At 34.3% G+C, this 17,905-nt stretch overlaps 1 protein-coding gene and 1 long non-coding RNA gene across 3 annotated transcripts in view; one reads left to right on the forward strand and one right to left on the reverse strand.

The window, feature by feature from the left end:
- Positions 1-7,280, reverse strand: part of LOC150098918 (uncharacterized) — a 359,215-nt gene extending 351,935 nt beyond the window's left edge. Inside the window, exon 1 of the long non-coding RNA XR_016549530.1 lies at positions 7,250-7,280. This is a non-coding gene — a long non-coding RNA (uncharacterized LOC150098918). The remainder of the gene's footprint in view (positions 1-7,249) is intronic.
- Positions 1-13,313, forward strand: part of LOC150098919 (glutamate-gated chloride channel-like) — a 345,862-nt gene extending 332,549 nt beyond the window's left edge. For both annotated transcript variants that reach the window (XM_090405610.1, XM_090405611.1), the window contains one exon: positions 12,419-13,313. In XM_090405610.1, the coding sequence (XP_090261736.1) occupies positions 12,419-12,760 (342 nt within the window). In that variant the 3' untranslated portion in view covers positions 12,761-13,313. The remainder of the gene's footprint in view (positions 1-12,418) is intronic.
- The last annotated feature ends 4,592 nt before the right edge of the window (positions 13,314-17,905 follow it).

The raw sequence follows: 17,905 nt of genomic DNA on the forward strand, positions 1-17,905 counted from the left end.
GTTCCAGAACGTCGCTACACAGCATTCCCAAGCTATAAAGTTGCCTAGTTGCCATGGAAACATTGACGTCATGGCTAGAATGTGAACGAAGCTTCAGGATATCACACACAATCAAGTATAATCCGAGATGAATTCTGTTATTCCCTGACCTGCCCTGATCGTTCCAACAGTGTACGCTAGTTGCAAAATTTGATGCTGACAATGAATTATGAGAGGGGGAAAAAACTGCTGCGAAGCAAGATTTTTAGGAAATAAATGATGAACTTTGGAAGCGCGTAAATACTATATTAATTAATGTGTTCATCAAACAGAAAAACATCCACACAGCCACGAGCCTCTATTTCAATTAATTATGTACGTGTACCAGTTGGTTAGTTAAGGGAGCTCTTATCTGATATGTATAATTAAAAGTGGTCAATAGGAAAGAATGCAGTCTGTGTGCACAGAGTGCTTATGAAGCTAATAACTAGAAAAGTGAAATGATTCAGTCCTAATTCATTATAGATATATAAGATTAAAACAAATGTGTAGCTGGAGCATAAGACAAAAAAAATGTTCTTCTTGTTCTAAAACATTAAAATGAACGGCCGTGTTTCACAGCACAGATCAACGATTAAAGCACGTGTGTAACATCCTTACATGAAATGCACTACCATTTTAGCAAAGATTCCATTTATTTATTTATTTATTCGTATGGAGTTTCCTCCCTTTTTCTCCCCCGTCCCTATTGGGGCGAGTTGAGCCCCCTCATGGGGGGGTAAGTATTTATGGCTGTAGATCGTTGTGTGTTCACGGGGCCGGTTTGCCTGCTTGCGGGATGAAAAACGCCAGATAAACTGGCGGAAAAAACCCTACTGCCCGCGCCCAAGACCGGCTAACTTGGCTATGGCTGAGGAAGATCCGTAAGCTCCTCACGTCGGCGACGGGAATCGAACCTAGGACACTCCTTTCCCCAGTTATATGGTTGCGAACCGATCAGCCACTAGGCTAACCGCGCGGACAAAAGATTCCATTAACGTCAGTTTACGTTTCAAGAACAATTCTGTTGTCATATTTTTTCACCAAATTGATAAATAACTTAATCCTGGTGAAGTTCGCCATATGACGTAAGAAGCTAGCAGAATGGATAATTTTTATTTTTATAAATAAATTGTAGTTATATGTTACTTAAGTATAAAGAGCTAATAAGCTTCATTTCGGCAATGAAAACATTACTTAAATTAAGGGGATATTAAATCCCACTATAAAGTATCGGCGACACGCTAGTGTCGCCGATACTTTATAGTTTACTATATTCGGCAAGAAACTCTCTGATTCCAATCTTTGAGTTTCTTATTCGGTTTTAAAACTATGTGGGATTTAATATCCCCTTAATTTAAGTAAGTAGTTATATGTTTTCAGGAAGGGGAATACGGCAGATAATTGCCACTATCTGGTGGTCTCTAATCCTAACAAGATATATTATTGTCTGGAATGATGCGAGGAGTTCTGTGGTGGTCAACTTTGTTTGAGTTAAGGTATTAAAAAATCGAGTTTTGAGGAAAAAATAGAGCTCGACTAACTCAGGAACTAATCGAAGACATGCTTGGAAAAATTTCCTCTAATCAGTGATTAGAATCGAGCTCATAACGGTCTTTCTTTAGGTGTCCTAGGGAATCGATTTAGCAGTACAATGCTACTGAAAATACTTATTGAAAAGGTATAAGAAAGAAACAGAATGCATTACTCCAAATGTGAAAATAGTATTCTTTTGCTAGCCGGATTTCAGATTTACATAATGATGGCAGTTGTTCAGATGTACTGTCATGAGCAAAAAGATTAAATTTTTTGGAGAATGCAGAAGCAATGTGATATGAAGCTATGGATGTGACACTCTATCAGGAAGGATAGAGCGTGTCGGCATAAGGAAACAAATCTTAAGAGAGGATAAGATAGAACTAGATTTTAAGACTCCACCAATTTGTCATTCCACTTTAGAATATTAATTATTGAAGATCTTGAATCTTTGAATGTTTGAGCAATACAAAGTTTGTCAAACGAAGAAGAGGAATAGAGCGCTATCATTAGCAAAATTATGGAAGGAACACGAGGTTAGTGAGAGGTCAATTATGTCTAGAAGGAATATTATATGAAATACTAGCGTTAGCTGGAATATCTGAAGCGATCAACTTATCCGCCATGAATGTAGCGAACAACCACAACGGAAAACGGGTCGCAAACTGCAGAAGATGAGACTTAGGTAAGTAGGTATTGCCAGACCTTAAATACCCTGGGGGTGTCAAGAGACCATAGGTTTCTCCAAACTTGTCCTTGGCTTGTATCAGAAAGGTGGGTAATTTTGATTATGAGATCTGTAGTGAGCCAAAGTGGCGGAATTCGCGTAGGTGATCACTGAATGGTGGCTCTCCAGGTGGTGAACAAGTTGGCTGTTAGTGATCTTTTCCACATTTGGAGAATATTGCAGTGAGGACAATGAGACGATAGCTTGGCAGACATTTTATCTCCCTTCTTTGAAATGGAGTATAAGATTTTTGGATGTATAAGATTGCTTCTAAGAGTCGGCTGATGTTAGATGATATATGATGGATGTTAATTCTGGAGAACAAATATGGAGCACAATTGAGAGAATAGCATCAGAACCAGAAGTATTAGGATTCCCTCAACTGCGCTCTAAGTTTGTTCTCCAATGGATCATTTACACGAGAAAGAATCCCGATGATGGCATCGGGATATCAGACAGAATGGAAGAATGAATAAGCAAAAGTTGTGCCCAATGACCTTCGTGAGAGAGTAGAAAGCTCTGGTGTCATTTGAGCAGAAGGCAAGTTTCCTTCATTTGGTCCTTTATAAATTGGATTTTAAAATGTGTTGATATTTTACTGCTCTTGCAAGCTCTGTGTTGGCTGAGTGAGAAGATGGGACATCTCACTTAAGCAATATGTCGATTTTTTTATTTCGCCGGCCAATCAAGCTTGGCAGTGGTCGCAAGTTTTAAGTGTATTGGGTGATGAAAACCATTTAAAAAAAAGAATCAATTATTCTGCCACAGCATGTGCTCGAATCCAAAGAATAAAAACTGTATGACCATGCACAGAAGGAATGGAAATTATGGGTCACCCCTGTAACACAACTGCAGTGCAAAGAGTGTGAGATTCAAAATACATGAGTGTTTTTTTTTTCCTTCTTTTCAACCCACCAAAGCAACCTCTGTCGTTTATATTTCTGCAGATGGTCTGAATGAAAGTTTTATTGAAGTGGCTCAATAAATTTCTGGTTCAATTCTCAATTCCAAATTTCAAAAAAAATCACTACAAACTAATCTAATTACTTCTTAAGCATTCTCAAATGGTATTAGAACAAGAGCAAGAAAATAGGTGACGGCACAACATATGCACTTAAAAGGTATATTTCATAATAACATTCTTGAATAGTGCCACCATTCATTGCTACAACTGAATCTAAAGTCGTTTTTACTGCATGTACTATAGGCAGTGTTACTGAGCCTATATTTGTCATTAAAATGATTAAACAAAACTGAATTAGCTTGATTAAAATTTTACTAGAAGTCTTGAATATCAAATTAAATAAAATTCCATCAAGCTATAGGAGGAATTATTATTATTATAGAAGGAAGGGAAATAAAAAGGAAAGGGTGTGTGTGTGTGGGGGGGGGAGAATTCATTTAGCCAAAGACGCCGGTAAATCAAAACAACCAACCGTAATCACTGATTCAAAAACGAAAATTACATAAACGTACGCATATGAACAAAACATACAGAGGCTTAGTAGTCTCATACAATTGCTTATATTCAGTACAATTTGATACTTCTGAGCTTCATTTTTGTTGTTTTGAGATAATTCTCTTGATATCGATTATAAATGTGAGTTTATTAATCGATTTCATGAAAGACCGCCCACTTTGGGAATCTATGGTTGCAGAAGCATTTAGGGGCGTTCAGGCGGTCTAGGGATCGGTGGCTCTTTATAGAAGAAATTAATAATATATATTTAAAAATTAATTATTTTCGTGATTTTGCGATTAGATAATCATTTAAAATTTAAATATTGAATTTTAATTCATCTTATGCCCGTCTTACACGATCAATTTTTTTTATCAATTTTCTATTTCAATTATTTAATCATTTGAAAATTTACCATATCAGATAGAAATAGATGTCAATTTTCTATGTCAATGAGAAAATTGAACGTGTCATACAGGATATTTTAACTTCTATTTTTTATATACTTAAAAATTTTATTCATTTTTTGCTATTGTAAAAATTGATCATGCCATACAGGCTTTAGTCTATCCACGCAGTAGACGAGTCTTAACTAGTAGTATGTCGGTCAACTATTACGTAATTAACTCACTCAATTCAGCATATTTTGACAGGAATATGGGTGCTTGCAGTGACTTGTTCAAAGCACGAGTACGATGGAATCACAAACAAGTCAATGCATGCAAGTCGATTCGGGCTAGATTTCAAATCTATAAATACCAGTGGTTTAGGAATAAGTTTCATTATTTTTTGTGTGCTTTGCCAACAATCATCAGTCGAAAGTGTGATAGATAAGTGGAGTCATACAAAGTGTAAATTAAATCTTTTATTTTGTCAATATTTTTGCGAATTTTATTACTTCATTATGTCTGAATATAAGAAGAAATGTCGACAATACAGTATTGAGTATTTGAAATATGATTTTATTCAGTCTCAAATATTTGAAATATGGTTTTATTCAAATATGGGGGGGGCTTACAAAATTTATGTCTTGCAAAGTGGGCGGTGGCCCGAAAAAGTTTGGCAACCTATGGTCTAGACAAATACTTTTGTTTTACCTGTCTTTGTCATTAAATCGATCCAAATTGAACGACTCGACATATTAGGGATTATTATTATTATATGACACCTCCAGGGAGTCTAAAGCCTCATAGAGGGAGAGTGTGCCAACAGCATCGAACGATTGGATCCCTTCCAACTACTAACCACGCTCAAACTTACTTAACTGAGCTATTAGTAGCAGAGGCTCTACCAATCGACCAACCTTTGCCGGGTTATAAACATCAAATTTAATTAAATTCTATCCAACGAGTGCGGACTATTAGGATTATTTTTGTTTGTAGTATTATTATAATTTAATATTATTTTAGTAATAATTTTTAATTCATATTAACTAATAAGTTCCAAACGTTTTGAAGTTTGCACACTAAAAACTCATTATCCTGTTGAAACCAAAATTAAATGGACATATTCTTATGTACATCTTAAATACAACAAATTTTATGAAATTCTATCCCGTGAGAACGTTATTGCAATATGTAATTGCGCACATGCTTATCATACCCTTATTCGATCAGTCTGACAGAAACAAAAATTGAGATGATACTACAAAGTTGTGTGTAAATTCTGAATATAAAATTTCAATAAAATTCCTCCCGCAGAATTTTCAGGAATAAATTAAGTATGGTTAGAAGAATGAACGAAACGAACGTAACACATGTTTACACATTTTGCGAACCGCACCTAAGAAGTACACAGTAAGACGCACAATGTTGTTATTATTACTATAAATTTCCACGGTGTCAAAAGGCTCATCATGAGTGGTCTAGCTCACAGGACAGCATATCATAAAGAACCTTAACTCATCCAAACATTTATTCAGATAGACAAAATTTTGAACATTTATAAGTGTTATATCATTCCTTAATACGACAAGGAAAGAAAACATATTTGTGAAATAAAGCATTAAATTCATATACTGGCATAACTTCATATTACATATTAGTATGGTCATCTGATTTTTAAATTTTTTTTTTTAACCGTAACTTTACTAATCACGTTCCGCAGTTGGAGCAGCATTAAAATAGCTGCTGCTTGACAGCGACAGTTCTGCTTACCTTTTAAATAGTGCCTCGCTGGATATTAATCCTTGCGCAGGAGCTGTCAGCCAAGCCACACCTTAATTATCGCACAATAATTCACTAGACGATCTAAACAGTATTTCAGCATAATTAATTGTAATAAGTCTGTAATGATTAAGTAGTGTGGAGTTATTTTGATGCTTGCTTCCCGGCATTTCGTACCTGTACACAATAAATAACGGAAAAAACTCACGTAGAAAGATTATTTATTAGTATAATTTTCGCCTGTGTGTCACAGGCATCTTCAGTACATTAAGCTCAAGTAGCTGGTGTAAGATAACTAAAAAGGTCAATAACTTTCCTAAAAAAAAAAATTAATACAATAAAAAGTTAGGAAAGATTAGCTAATTTGTAAAGTACTATCTCCCATAAAGGAGATGGACGTAAGCCGTCGGATCTGTTTAAGTTAGGAGAATGAAGTAGAGTTTCACATGTTTCTTTATAAAGGCGTTCCATGAGAAACTGACTTTTGTGAAGAACTCTTGTCTTTCTCCAATGAACTCTGTGTCTAGTGAAGATGGCATGTTCAGAAAGTCCAGACTTTTCAGGTTTAAAGTATTCAATATAAGATTGGTGTTCTTCTAGCCGAATAGAGGCAGATCTTCCCGTTTGTCCGAAATAAGATAATCCACAAGAGCACGGAATCTGGTAGACACCTTCATTGGAGAAAGACAAGAGTTCTTCACAAAAGTCAGTTTCTCATGGAACGCCTTTATAAAGAAACATGTGAAACTCTACTTCATTCTCCTAACTTAAACAGATCCGACGGCTTACGTCTATCCCCTTTATGGGAGATAGTACTTTACAAATCAGCTAATCTTTCCTAACTTTTTATTGTATTAATTTTTTTTTTAGGAAAGTTATTGACCTTTTTTAGTTATCTTACACCAGCTACTTAGGTGGCGCTTTTTGGAATTGTCAGTTAGTGTTTAATTTTGAGCTTAATGTACTGAAGATGCCTGTGACACACAGGCGAAAATTATACTAATAAATAATCTTTCTACGTGAGTTTTTTCCGTTATTTATTATGTACCGATATGTCTACTCACGATTTACCTCTTTTAAAACTTATTTCGTACCTGATTCACATAAGTGCAAGCAAAATATGAATGGAGGTTGATTTTTTTATTTTTTTATTAATAAGTGACTCTGGCTTTAATGTTTTATTATCATATATTTTATTCTCATAAATACTACGAGAATAAAATTCTAGTTGTAAAGACATAACTTTAACCTAAATTATCTATTGCCTTTGTTAGTCGCATTAACTAAATGTTAGTTAATATATACATATATATATACTTAAATATTAAGAGAATAAAACCTTACTTGCAATAGGCGTAACTTGAATCTGAAATATCTGTCGTCTGCAGAAGATTTTCAATAATACCTCCTAAAAAATTTCATCAAACATAAGCGCCACTACACAAACAAATCGTATTTGTCTTTTAGCATTTTAATTCAATTAACGAAAACAATTTTTTATATGCACTAAAGAAAGACTATTAGCAGAAAAATAAAAATGAAATTCTGTCTCTGCTGCTACTACTATATCTATTACTAGAATAATAATTTAATAATGAATTCTTAGTACCGGTTCTCATTTAGTGATAATTCTGATACCCTAATCTAGAGACAAAACATTCTACCTGTTCAAAACACAAGCCAAGAAAAAACACTATATTTTAAATGAATAATAATAATAATAATAAAATATATTATTATTCCCATAGTCCATAATAGGACAACTGGACAGATATCAGAAATCATTTCTCACAAAAATCCTTCACTTCAGGTGGGAGATGAATCGCATCGACCATCGACCTGCTTATTGGAAGAATGAAGTGGCTTGAAAAAGTTCCATGTTTAGTCTCTAGAGCAGGGTTTCTGGACTGTGTAAAAATAAATATTTTAAAAAATACAAAAATATATATAAAAAAGAAAAGAAAAGAAAAAAAATTCTCAGCCTACCCACGGTACAAATGTATTGTAGGTTTGCAAATAACCTTGTATGGGTTGGAACCACCTTAAAAAAATAATAAAGTTAATTCTTGATCGGCATTTAATCTTCGGCCCTGTAACAAGAGCCCTGGTCCATCTTTTTAAATTGTCTATCCAGTTTGTTCTGGATCTTTTTCTTGTACCTGGAATAAATCCAACAAGAATTCGCATTGAGAGGCTATTAGATCGTTTATTATTATGTCAAGCAAGATGAGTTGTTTCCTTCGAATCTTTGTTATGGTTACCTCTTGTACCGGCAAAAGAAATGATTTGCATTTTCGTTTAAGAGGATCCAAGTTTCGAGTTGTTGAATTAGCTAGTGTCAATAACACATAATATATTTGTAATTGTAAGTTTGTTATCTCACTAGTAGTTTTAGTTTTTAGATCTCTGTTGTTGTTTTTGGAATTTTATGCAGAAAAGTAGAAGTAAAGAAATCTCTGTGATAATTGTACTTCTCTGCTGTTTATTTGTTTTTGCTGGAGGTAAAAAGTCCATATAAAGGCTCTTTACATTCCAGACGCGATTCGAACCCAGATCCTTCCAATCGAAAAAATAATATCAACGGAGTCCATCTTCTTTTAGGGTAATATTTAACATATACGCAGCAGCCTTCCCATGGCAACCGTTGGTATAAAGTTCTGTACATCATGTTTTGGCAGAAACTTCTACAATCATGGACAACCTAATAACTCCTAAACTCTTGATTAGGAGAATAATCGCTGATGTACGGTACGAGGGACATAAGATACCTTATTTCATCCATCAGCTTAAGTGCTCTGCTGCTTTTCACCATCATGTTTCATCTTTAATGACGTCATCCACAGATGATTCTAATTGTGCTGCAATTGCACGAACGAGTCAGACATATATATATATATATATATATATATATATATATCAGCTTTTTGCAAATGAGTCACGAACACTTTTCACCTCACAATTTATTTACGAAACACTTGTATTCTCCGCACCACCAACACTGTGTGAACATGCAAGAACGCGTCAACGGATAGCTACTTTGTGTCATCCACCCAAAATGCATGATATTAGTTCGCTTAGCCATTCCCTTAACCCGTGTACTCCAGGCTGAATCGCATGTTAATTATACGATCACTGATGTGTCACAGTAGAAAATTATATTCATTTTACAAAGGTTTTGTCTCACGTATCGTAAAACATCATCAGTGGGGCGAAGAATAGCAGGAAACAACTTGAACAAAAGAACATTAGAGTGCATGGGCCAAATTTGAATCCCTCTATACATGTAGTTGTGCATTTGTTAAATTAAAAACTATTGAACTGAAAATGATAATGAATTAAGTTAAATTATTTATAATGCAATATATTTAACATAATTGAGTATAACAATTTCCAAAAGACTTTTGGGGTGGTAAGGCAGTCGTTACGATGAAGGTTTGGTCGATGGAGTAGGACTTCAGTTTTCTTTGAATAGCCGTTCATATCAATACACAGATTTGTACAATAGTTGGTGTTTTCCCATTGGATCCTATGATTTGCGTTTACAATTCCATGCTATGCATGGAATTGCAAACGCAAAAACGCTGATCAAACCGTTTGATGAATGTGATCTTGATGCTTATTTGATCATTATTTGTTTATGCCAGCATATTAATAACCGAAAAAAAATTTTAAAAAGTATAAAGTATAATAATACAAAAGTGGTGTATGCTACAAATATGCAAAATTTATTCTCAGTATACACTATCACCGTTAGGAATCACAGATACACTACACTATCACAGAACATCTCCAGTTATGAATCCTAGGGCTCCTACCTAATTATTAATATTAATAATATAGTAATATATACTTGCAATAACATTTTTGTATAGACACGTCACTGGAACCGTTTCTGGCTATATATGCCGTAAGTAGTTTATTATAATATATGTTTATTTATAACATATCAAATGATATGTTATAAATAACAAATCATTTGATAGCATTTTACTTAATTTTGCCAGTTAAATGGTCTAGTTGAAATCCAAACACAGTTGGCTCGCAAAGTTTAGTAAGAGTCCTAATTGTTAAATTTCATTAAATTACAGCCTTGTTGATTACTATAATTTTGAAACGTTTTACAACATTTTGTCATTAAAAATGGTCCTATTTAAACCAAAATTAACGTTGCAAAACAAATTTTATTAAAGGTTGTAAATAACAAATTTAAATAAGAAGAGTTAAGCTTTCTGGTAGAAAAGAAGAAATCCAATGAATCTAATAGATAATGTAATGCGCAGTTTGGAAACGTCTAAAAGAAATAGAAATAATAAACAATAAAAAAAATGCTAGCTCTTCAAAAAAGCATAGTCGGAAAAAAAACATGCTTAAAGCCACTAAAAATTTTTGACATTTATTTAAGTCCCATGAAAAAGTGTGTTTTCTAGAAGTCAACTTTAATTTACATATTTGCTTTCACATGTGCATTTATGAAAATTTGCTCGAGTCTGCAACTCGGTCGGTATCAATGATGCCCTTTTTGAAAGAATGGAGTTAGAATTTGCCTATTAGATGCAATAAACCTTTATCAGGACTGTTCAACTGAACGTGAGTTAGCTGGTCCCAGAAGTACGTACACAATTTACAGATGTAGCAGACAATGTAAATATAATTAATTACCCTAGTACACATGTGTACCCTGTGGAAAAGCCGTTTGCATCCATAGCACTATGCTGGCTAAAAAAAGACAGATGTACGTTCCGTTCTAGTCGCCAGTAAGAGGAGCTCTTTTTTTTTCTTCAACTGATTGTTCCCGAGTGCGTCACGGACAGGCGGGTGTTTTCTCCCAGAAACTTAGATTTTTTTGTCCCATAAACCAAAGAAAATTGACCACATAACCCAGTGTTTCTGGCAATAATATATTGCGTTAGGATTTGTGACCATGAGGTGGTGGAAGTTGTCCTGTCTTCACCAGATTCCATTTAAAATTAGTCACAGTCTTAGTCTATCTATCTCTCATTGGCTACGGTGGAGTTTGACTTTCCCTCAGGCTCCAAAAGTTAGGGCTAAAACGGTACCTCGCCTACTCTCTATGGGGAAAAAAAGGCGTTAGTAAATTTTCATTTTTTTTAAAATCCATATGATAAATTATTGTTACACATTTTATAGCAATAAAACAAGCAACTTATTTGGAAGTCATTAGATTTTCAAGAAGATTTAATTTGGCTACAGCTGGTTTGATACTTGCAATGTTAAGTATGGCTTTAGAATACTTTTCCTAGCTGTGAACTTGATATTTTTAATATAACTGCAACATAATGTGATAATGCCTGTGTAGCTCAGTGAAAATGGCATGTGCTATCCACGGCACTAGACCACTCAAAGAAAGAGCATCATAAGTTCTGTTTTGTTTTCAGACAGTAAAATATAGTTTTAGATTAGAAGAGATATCATCTGCATCTCATCACTGGTGCCATGTATAATTAGTGATAGTCTTGAGCCAGCTATCTCTGATTGGTTACCAGTGGAGATTAAACTCCCTCCCCCATCTCCAAAAATTAGATAGGACTAAAACGACCTCGCCTACTCCCTATAGGGGAAATAAAGGTGTTAGCTGATTTTTTTATAGTTTGATTTGGTTGGTTGGGAGTGAGTGAGTGCAATAGCGCACTTGGGATTTAATCTTGGGGGAGGAAAGAGTTGAGTAGACGATTTGAGAATACACACTATGCATCGCATAAGACCTATGACTGAGCATCTGCAATGATCGCTAATTCATAAGTAGTACAGAAATAGAAGACACGGCACAACATAAATAAAAAAAATGAATTTTAATTAGTTAAAAATTTTATTAGGAAATTTTCTAGTGTTTTTTTCCTTTTTCTTTGGGGAAGATAGGCCTCTTGGGCCCCCTCTTCGTGCGCCACTGATTGAGTGAGTGAGTTAGTTACAAAAGCTATGGTGTCAATTTGTTGTATCGGTTAAGTGTGTCTGCATGCTCCTACCAGTTTGCCTTTTTGTAGAACGAAATCGAATTTTTTTATTCCACATAACATCGGCTAACTCACCTTCACCTGAAAAGTCCTTTTAAAGATTTTTCGAGTCCGACATGGAATTCGAGCTGAGATTTATTCAACCATAGGGCATCATCATTACGACAGAATTAAGGCAACTCCATAGCAGTGCAATCATTAATACTGTCGAACCATAATTCATTGTATCCTCCTTAAGAATGATTGATATTTCACAGGAAATGTCATATTCAGAGCACACAACACAAAGTTTGTGTTGTGTGCTCTGAAGATGTTGGATATAATACCAGCGAAATATTGGCTTTTAAGTTAATAAATAGTTATTTTCTTATCCGTGTTCATATCATACCGTGAAATCTATTCAACGTGTCTGACGAACACATAAGCCTATCCACGCGTATTTCAGACAGGAGTTCATTGATAGAAATTTCAGTGCATTACATGAAATCGATTCTAAAATAAAACTATTAGTTTACAAATTAATATAGTTTTTTTTTTTCAGGTGAATCCTCATAAAGTTGGTCCTGATACTAACAGCAATGATCCTAACTCTACAGCAGCCAGAGACTTAATATCTCACGACTCTACACCTAATCCCACTTTCCAGAATAATGCCCCAAGACCAAGTACAGCTGCCTCATTATTTGCCTGGCTTAAACGCCCGCGAGTTATTTCTCAAGATACCATATCAAGACAACGGATCTCTAAGAACATAGATAATGTTTCCAAAATTCTCTTTCCTGTTTTATTCGGTTCCTTTATTTTTGGTTATTTCCTCACCTATGCTTTCATAAAACCGTCACAGGGGGAAAACTGGAACCTAAGTAGTGGATCTATTTTATAAACTGAGTATCATGCCTTTTCATTGACAGACAGTGTATAACAATAAGTGACTTATCAAAAAAAAAAAAAAAAAATGATAAGATATCGTTAGAATATTCATTTATGCACAAAAAAAAGCTTTTCTCCTGCACTATTCTTCTATTGATCCTCAGAGCTTCCTGCCTTGTGGATTGTCATATCAATGCATGAAATGGTGCGCTGACGATAATCCAGCTTCCTGTGTGATATGCATTAATGTTATATTTCCACAGAGGTACCAGATATTTTCATACATCATAACCTAAACTTTTGACCTCCTAAAGGAATGAAGCCTGCTCACTCTACATGCGCACCTGAGGAGAACACTTTTTTCCTTTAAAAAGAAAGAAAATAATAACTATTAAAAAAAAAAAAAAAACATGGAGTGGCGCCGTAATGCAGGTCTTGGTGAACTAGAGAACTGTTATTCAAAGAACCACATTTCACTCACTCACTTATTCATCATTCTTTTGTTGTTGTTTCAGTGTTTACTAGCAAGTTTATTTCTTATGTTTAATAAATTATCATCTATGGCATTATGAATCATACTTGCAGGAAAAGGGTCCGTAGCCACGTTCTGCAAGTCTTCGTTATGTTCCTAGTTTTGTCTTACTTCACTGAACACAAATTACTGTTGTCGGCAGTAATACAACTACGTTTAAAGCAGGAAAATTTGCTGCATCACTAGGTAAGATTTTCTATGAAATATCAGAACAGCTTTATTACTAATAATAAACTATAAAAGAGCAGAGCCTTAAGGAGTAATAGGAAATCGCATTATATCTGAAAATGTTGTGCACTGCACAGCAGTCTAGTGATACTAATGAATATACAATGCCTTTTTGGATTCATATTTTTGTTTATGTATGAGTGCGTAAACGTTAGGTATATGTACAGCATTGTCCATTTACACACATTACATTTCTCTGTTCGCGTTCTTTCTTGTCCAGCTTTTCTTGCATCGCGAATGCTTTTTCAGATCTTCAATTTACATAAATAAGCACTGATTTAGAAGCCAAGGTAAACACAAACAAAAGTTTTATTATTTTCATACGTGAATACGTCATAACTTTCTCATTGTTTCAAAATATAGTGCTGTAAGCCTCTGTAAAGATTTTTTTTATTTTAAATTAGTTTAATTCTGTTTTGTTTTGTTTTCATTTTTTTAAAATGTTAGTTATCTTTCTTACGGAGACATCTTAATGTTAATGAAAATTAAAAAAAAAAAATGTAAATTAATTCCGTTACGATTATTTCGTTTCAGCATTTCAGACTTCCCTCCAACTCAGCAGCCTAGATTTATTACTCAGCATTTCCCTACCTGATTGAAATAAAATATTAAATTTTTTTTCAGTCATAAATATTATATCTGTTTTTTAGTTTAGTCACAATATTTATACAATAACTGTTGCATTATTTTAATAAATATTATTAAATTATAGTCAAATGTATAACAGACAATAATTCATTTTAAATATCCATATATTAATATTTTTTCAGTGAGATCTCATTCCAAATGAATGTGCATACTGTTTCCACTTTGTGTACAAAATAGAAAAACAGCATCGTATTGAACTGAATGAAAATAAACAAAAAAAGTGTATGTTAATTTTACAGGTGTCACCAACTTACCCATTGCAGCAATCTTCTGCCAACAATTTTTGATTAACGTGCATAGTAAAAATGACTGTTTTGAGTTTCTTTAACATGAAACAAGTTTAAATCATTTATGAAAGCCTCACAAGAAGAAAAGTTATGTGATTACTTGGTAACCGATTTAAGCAGTTACAGTTTTTGTCGTTAGATGGAAACACCATGCAGTGGTTTCACACCAATTTACTGTAGTTGTTTTTACGGACAAATAGAAATTGGTGGGGGGGGGGGGTAAAATTTTAAGGATTTAATGTTTATTTTGCAGCAAACATTCTGACTAAGACCTTCATTCGCTGCCTTTTCCAAATGGAAAATCTTCCTATAAAGTTGGGGGGGGGGGGATGCTTGAAAATCTAAAACAGCATTCACCATAAATCACCTTGACATGTCCTTACAACTTTGCATTCAGGGACCTTTAACCTGTTTTTTTTTACTGAAACTAAAATTATCCTTGAGATAAAAAAATAAATGTTTTGATATGCACGCCCATTCCCTTCACTAAAATTTACCTATGATTTTTACTAATTGTGAACAAACTCTTTATCTGACATAATTTTAGAGTTAGTAAACTGGGGAGGGGAAGAGGAAGCTTTTTTTAAAAATTTCATCCTTCTCCTTATTAAGTACCAGTGCATCCAACAGTATATTCAAATTCCTGTACATAACGAATTTGATGATGTTAGTTTCCTTTTTTAAATACCAAACCCTGCTTTTTATGGATTTAAAGCTAATGACTGAGTGCAGTAGTCTGAGAAATTGGGTAAATAAGTTTCAGCAACCTTGATTCCTTGCTATGTTATAAATCTTCCCAGTAAATGTTCTGGTGCCTTCAATGAATATGAATCAAGGTGAATAAACTGGAATATTATCCCAGAGCCTTTCACTGTTTTATGGCCTCTAGGTATTTTTAATTGGGAATATGTATCATTAAATAGCTGGCCTGGTTGGCAGAGTGGTTAGCCGCTCCCCAGCCAAGAGGCTGTGGGTTCGAATCCCACTGTGGGCATGGATATTTGTGATTGTTTGGGAAAATACTACTGGTGGTGGTGGGCAGTACATGGTGCAGGTGTAGATGATGTGGTTCACTGTAGTTGGTGTATTTGAGTGGTGGAGATGGAGAGTTGTAGAGTAGATGCCCTCCCTTGGAGGTATCACGTAGTAACAATAATAATAAATAACATTTCATACAAAAACATACAAACATTTCATTCAAAAAGTCATTTATGCCACTGGGGAAAAAAAAAAGTTTACAATAAGCATATATATGTTTCTTATGCAGTAACATAATTACAGTGATGACTATTTTTAATCATTTTTCAGTTTTTGCAATTGTGCCTCCAAGTGTTTGCTCTAACAGAACCATCCTTCCCACCCTGTTCTCTTTGCCCTTCTTGAAAATTACAATATCCCTCACATTATATTCTTGTAACTATATATATATCCTTCTCCATCACTCAGGCCTTACTGATGCTTATAATTTGGTTCAGTCAAATTAACCAATGCCAAAACATTATTCTTGATTTTTCTGACATTTAAATACACGAGCTGCAATCTCCCCTAGGCCCATAAGTACCTTGCACACTGGGCACCCCATTTAGATTTGAGATGAAATTGCATTCAACATTCTTTAATCACTTTCATTTTCGCATTACAGGTTTCAAGGAAGTCTGTGTACATGCATCTTAATAATATGTCAAGTTTTTCTGATTCTGCACTTCCATTCTCTCATGAAATAACACTTTTTTCCACATATCTAACTCCAAATTCCTTTAAGTATATACATCTAAATCTATTTAAGTACATACCATTAATGATATATATGCCAGCTTGGTAGGACGAGTTGTTAGTGTCCCCCCTCTCCAGCCAATTGGCTGAGGGTTTGAATCCTGCCTAGGGCATGGATGTTTGGGATTGTCTTTCACCTTCATACATTAATTCATACAAATATATATATATATTTGTGTGGTCTTTCATTTATCGGATTTACTCCATATATCTAAAAATTGCACATCATTTCTTCTAAACAACCTGTGGACACACTCATTTGGATTCATGGCCCTACTTCATTTGTTCCTACTATACCACAGCAATAGACATATAAATTATACTTGACAAGAAATTATATTCTTGTTTAATCCTTAAGGGGTGATCACCCAGACTAGTTTGGACCTTTATTGAGGTCTCATTGTAGCCAAGTCATGAAGATACTTCATGTGCGAAACTTTATTTCTTACACTTCAATAAAGGATTAAACAAAAATATAATTTCTTGTCAAATATAATTTACTTTGTAACCAAGTGAAAAGAACTTTCTAGAATAGACTGATAATCTTTACTCACTTTTTTTTTTATTCCTTCCAGTAAACCCTTTCATATCCTTTCTCATTGTGTGTGTGTGTGTATGTATGTATGTAACCTTTCAAATAATTCACATTGCCAAAACTATCACCTTTTTTCACTTTCTGCATTCTAACTATATCACCATTCTTCATCCAGGGAAAATACATCACACTCTCATCAAGCACACTCCGTGTTCATGGAATTACTTTTACAGTACTACTTCATACTCTTTTTAATTTCTTCACTCTTTTCCCACCATTCTTCTGCTGAGTCACCCACTTGACAAAGGTTTCTCTAATCACTTGAACTCATGCTTTGTCCTACAAAAGACTCCACATAATCACCCTATTTCTTTCATTACTGTCAACTCACCATTATTCTCACCTTTTGCTACTTCTTTCAGGTTATCTCTTTTTCTACTCACTCTTTCATCATTCATATTTTGCTTCCCTCTCCTTCAGCGGCATTCCTAGGCTGCATGCTTCCCTAGCAATACTTGCAATTTCAAGTGTCCATTATTACTATCATTCACAACTCTGCTATTTTGCTTTTTAATATGATCTGCACTACTGGCACCCTCTTTCAGAACATCTTTTTACTATTTTTGCTTTCCACCAACAAACCTCCTACCTTCACTAAAAATATTACATCTTAAAAAGAACCAAACAGAGAGATCAATAAATTCTCAATGGAACTTTCTTAAGCTTTGATGTGAAAACAACTTGCACAGTGTATGAATCTCTGTAGTTTCATTGTTGATCACTAGACACATGCCAAGTTTCATACATGAATATCTTGGGGTCATTTATATGATTCATGTGATCAAAAAAGAAAAACAGTTTAAAATACTATATTTTAATAGTTTCATAACAATCTGTCATGTGAATGAGTTTTATCAAGAGGCACGGGGGGGCTTGTTTCCAGAAGGGGGAAGTCTCCTTTTCCTTCTGGAAAAGCAGAGAAATAAAACATAAACTGATTTTGATCTAAAAAGTTTCTTTTGTTGTCAATCAAATTCAACTTAATCTTGCCAACTAAAAACTTATATCAATAAATTTGGCCAACTAGTTAGCTGAGTGCATAGCATATCTGCTCTCCAATCAACAGGCTATGGATTTGAATTGTATCATTAGTGA

Source organism: Typopeltis vanoorti, chromosome 15 (genome assembly GCF_054136105.1).
Source record: "Typopeltis vanoorti isolate ZY-2024b chromosome 15, IOZ_Tvanoo_1.0, whole genome shotgun sequence".
NCBI classification, from domain to species: Eukaryota; Metazoa; Arthropoda; class Arachnida; order Uropygi; family Thelyphonidae; genus Typopeltis; species Typopeltis vanoorti.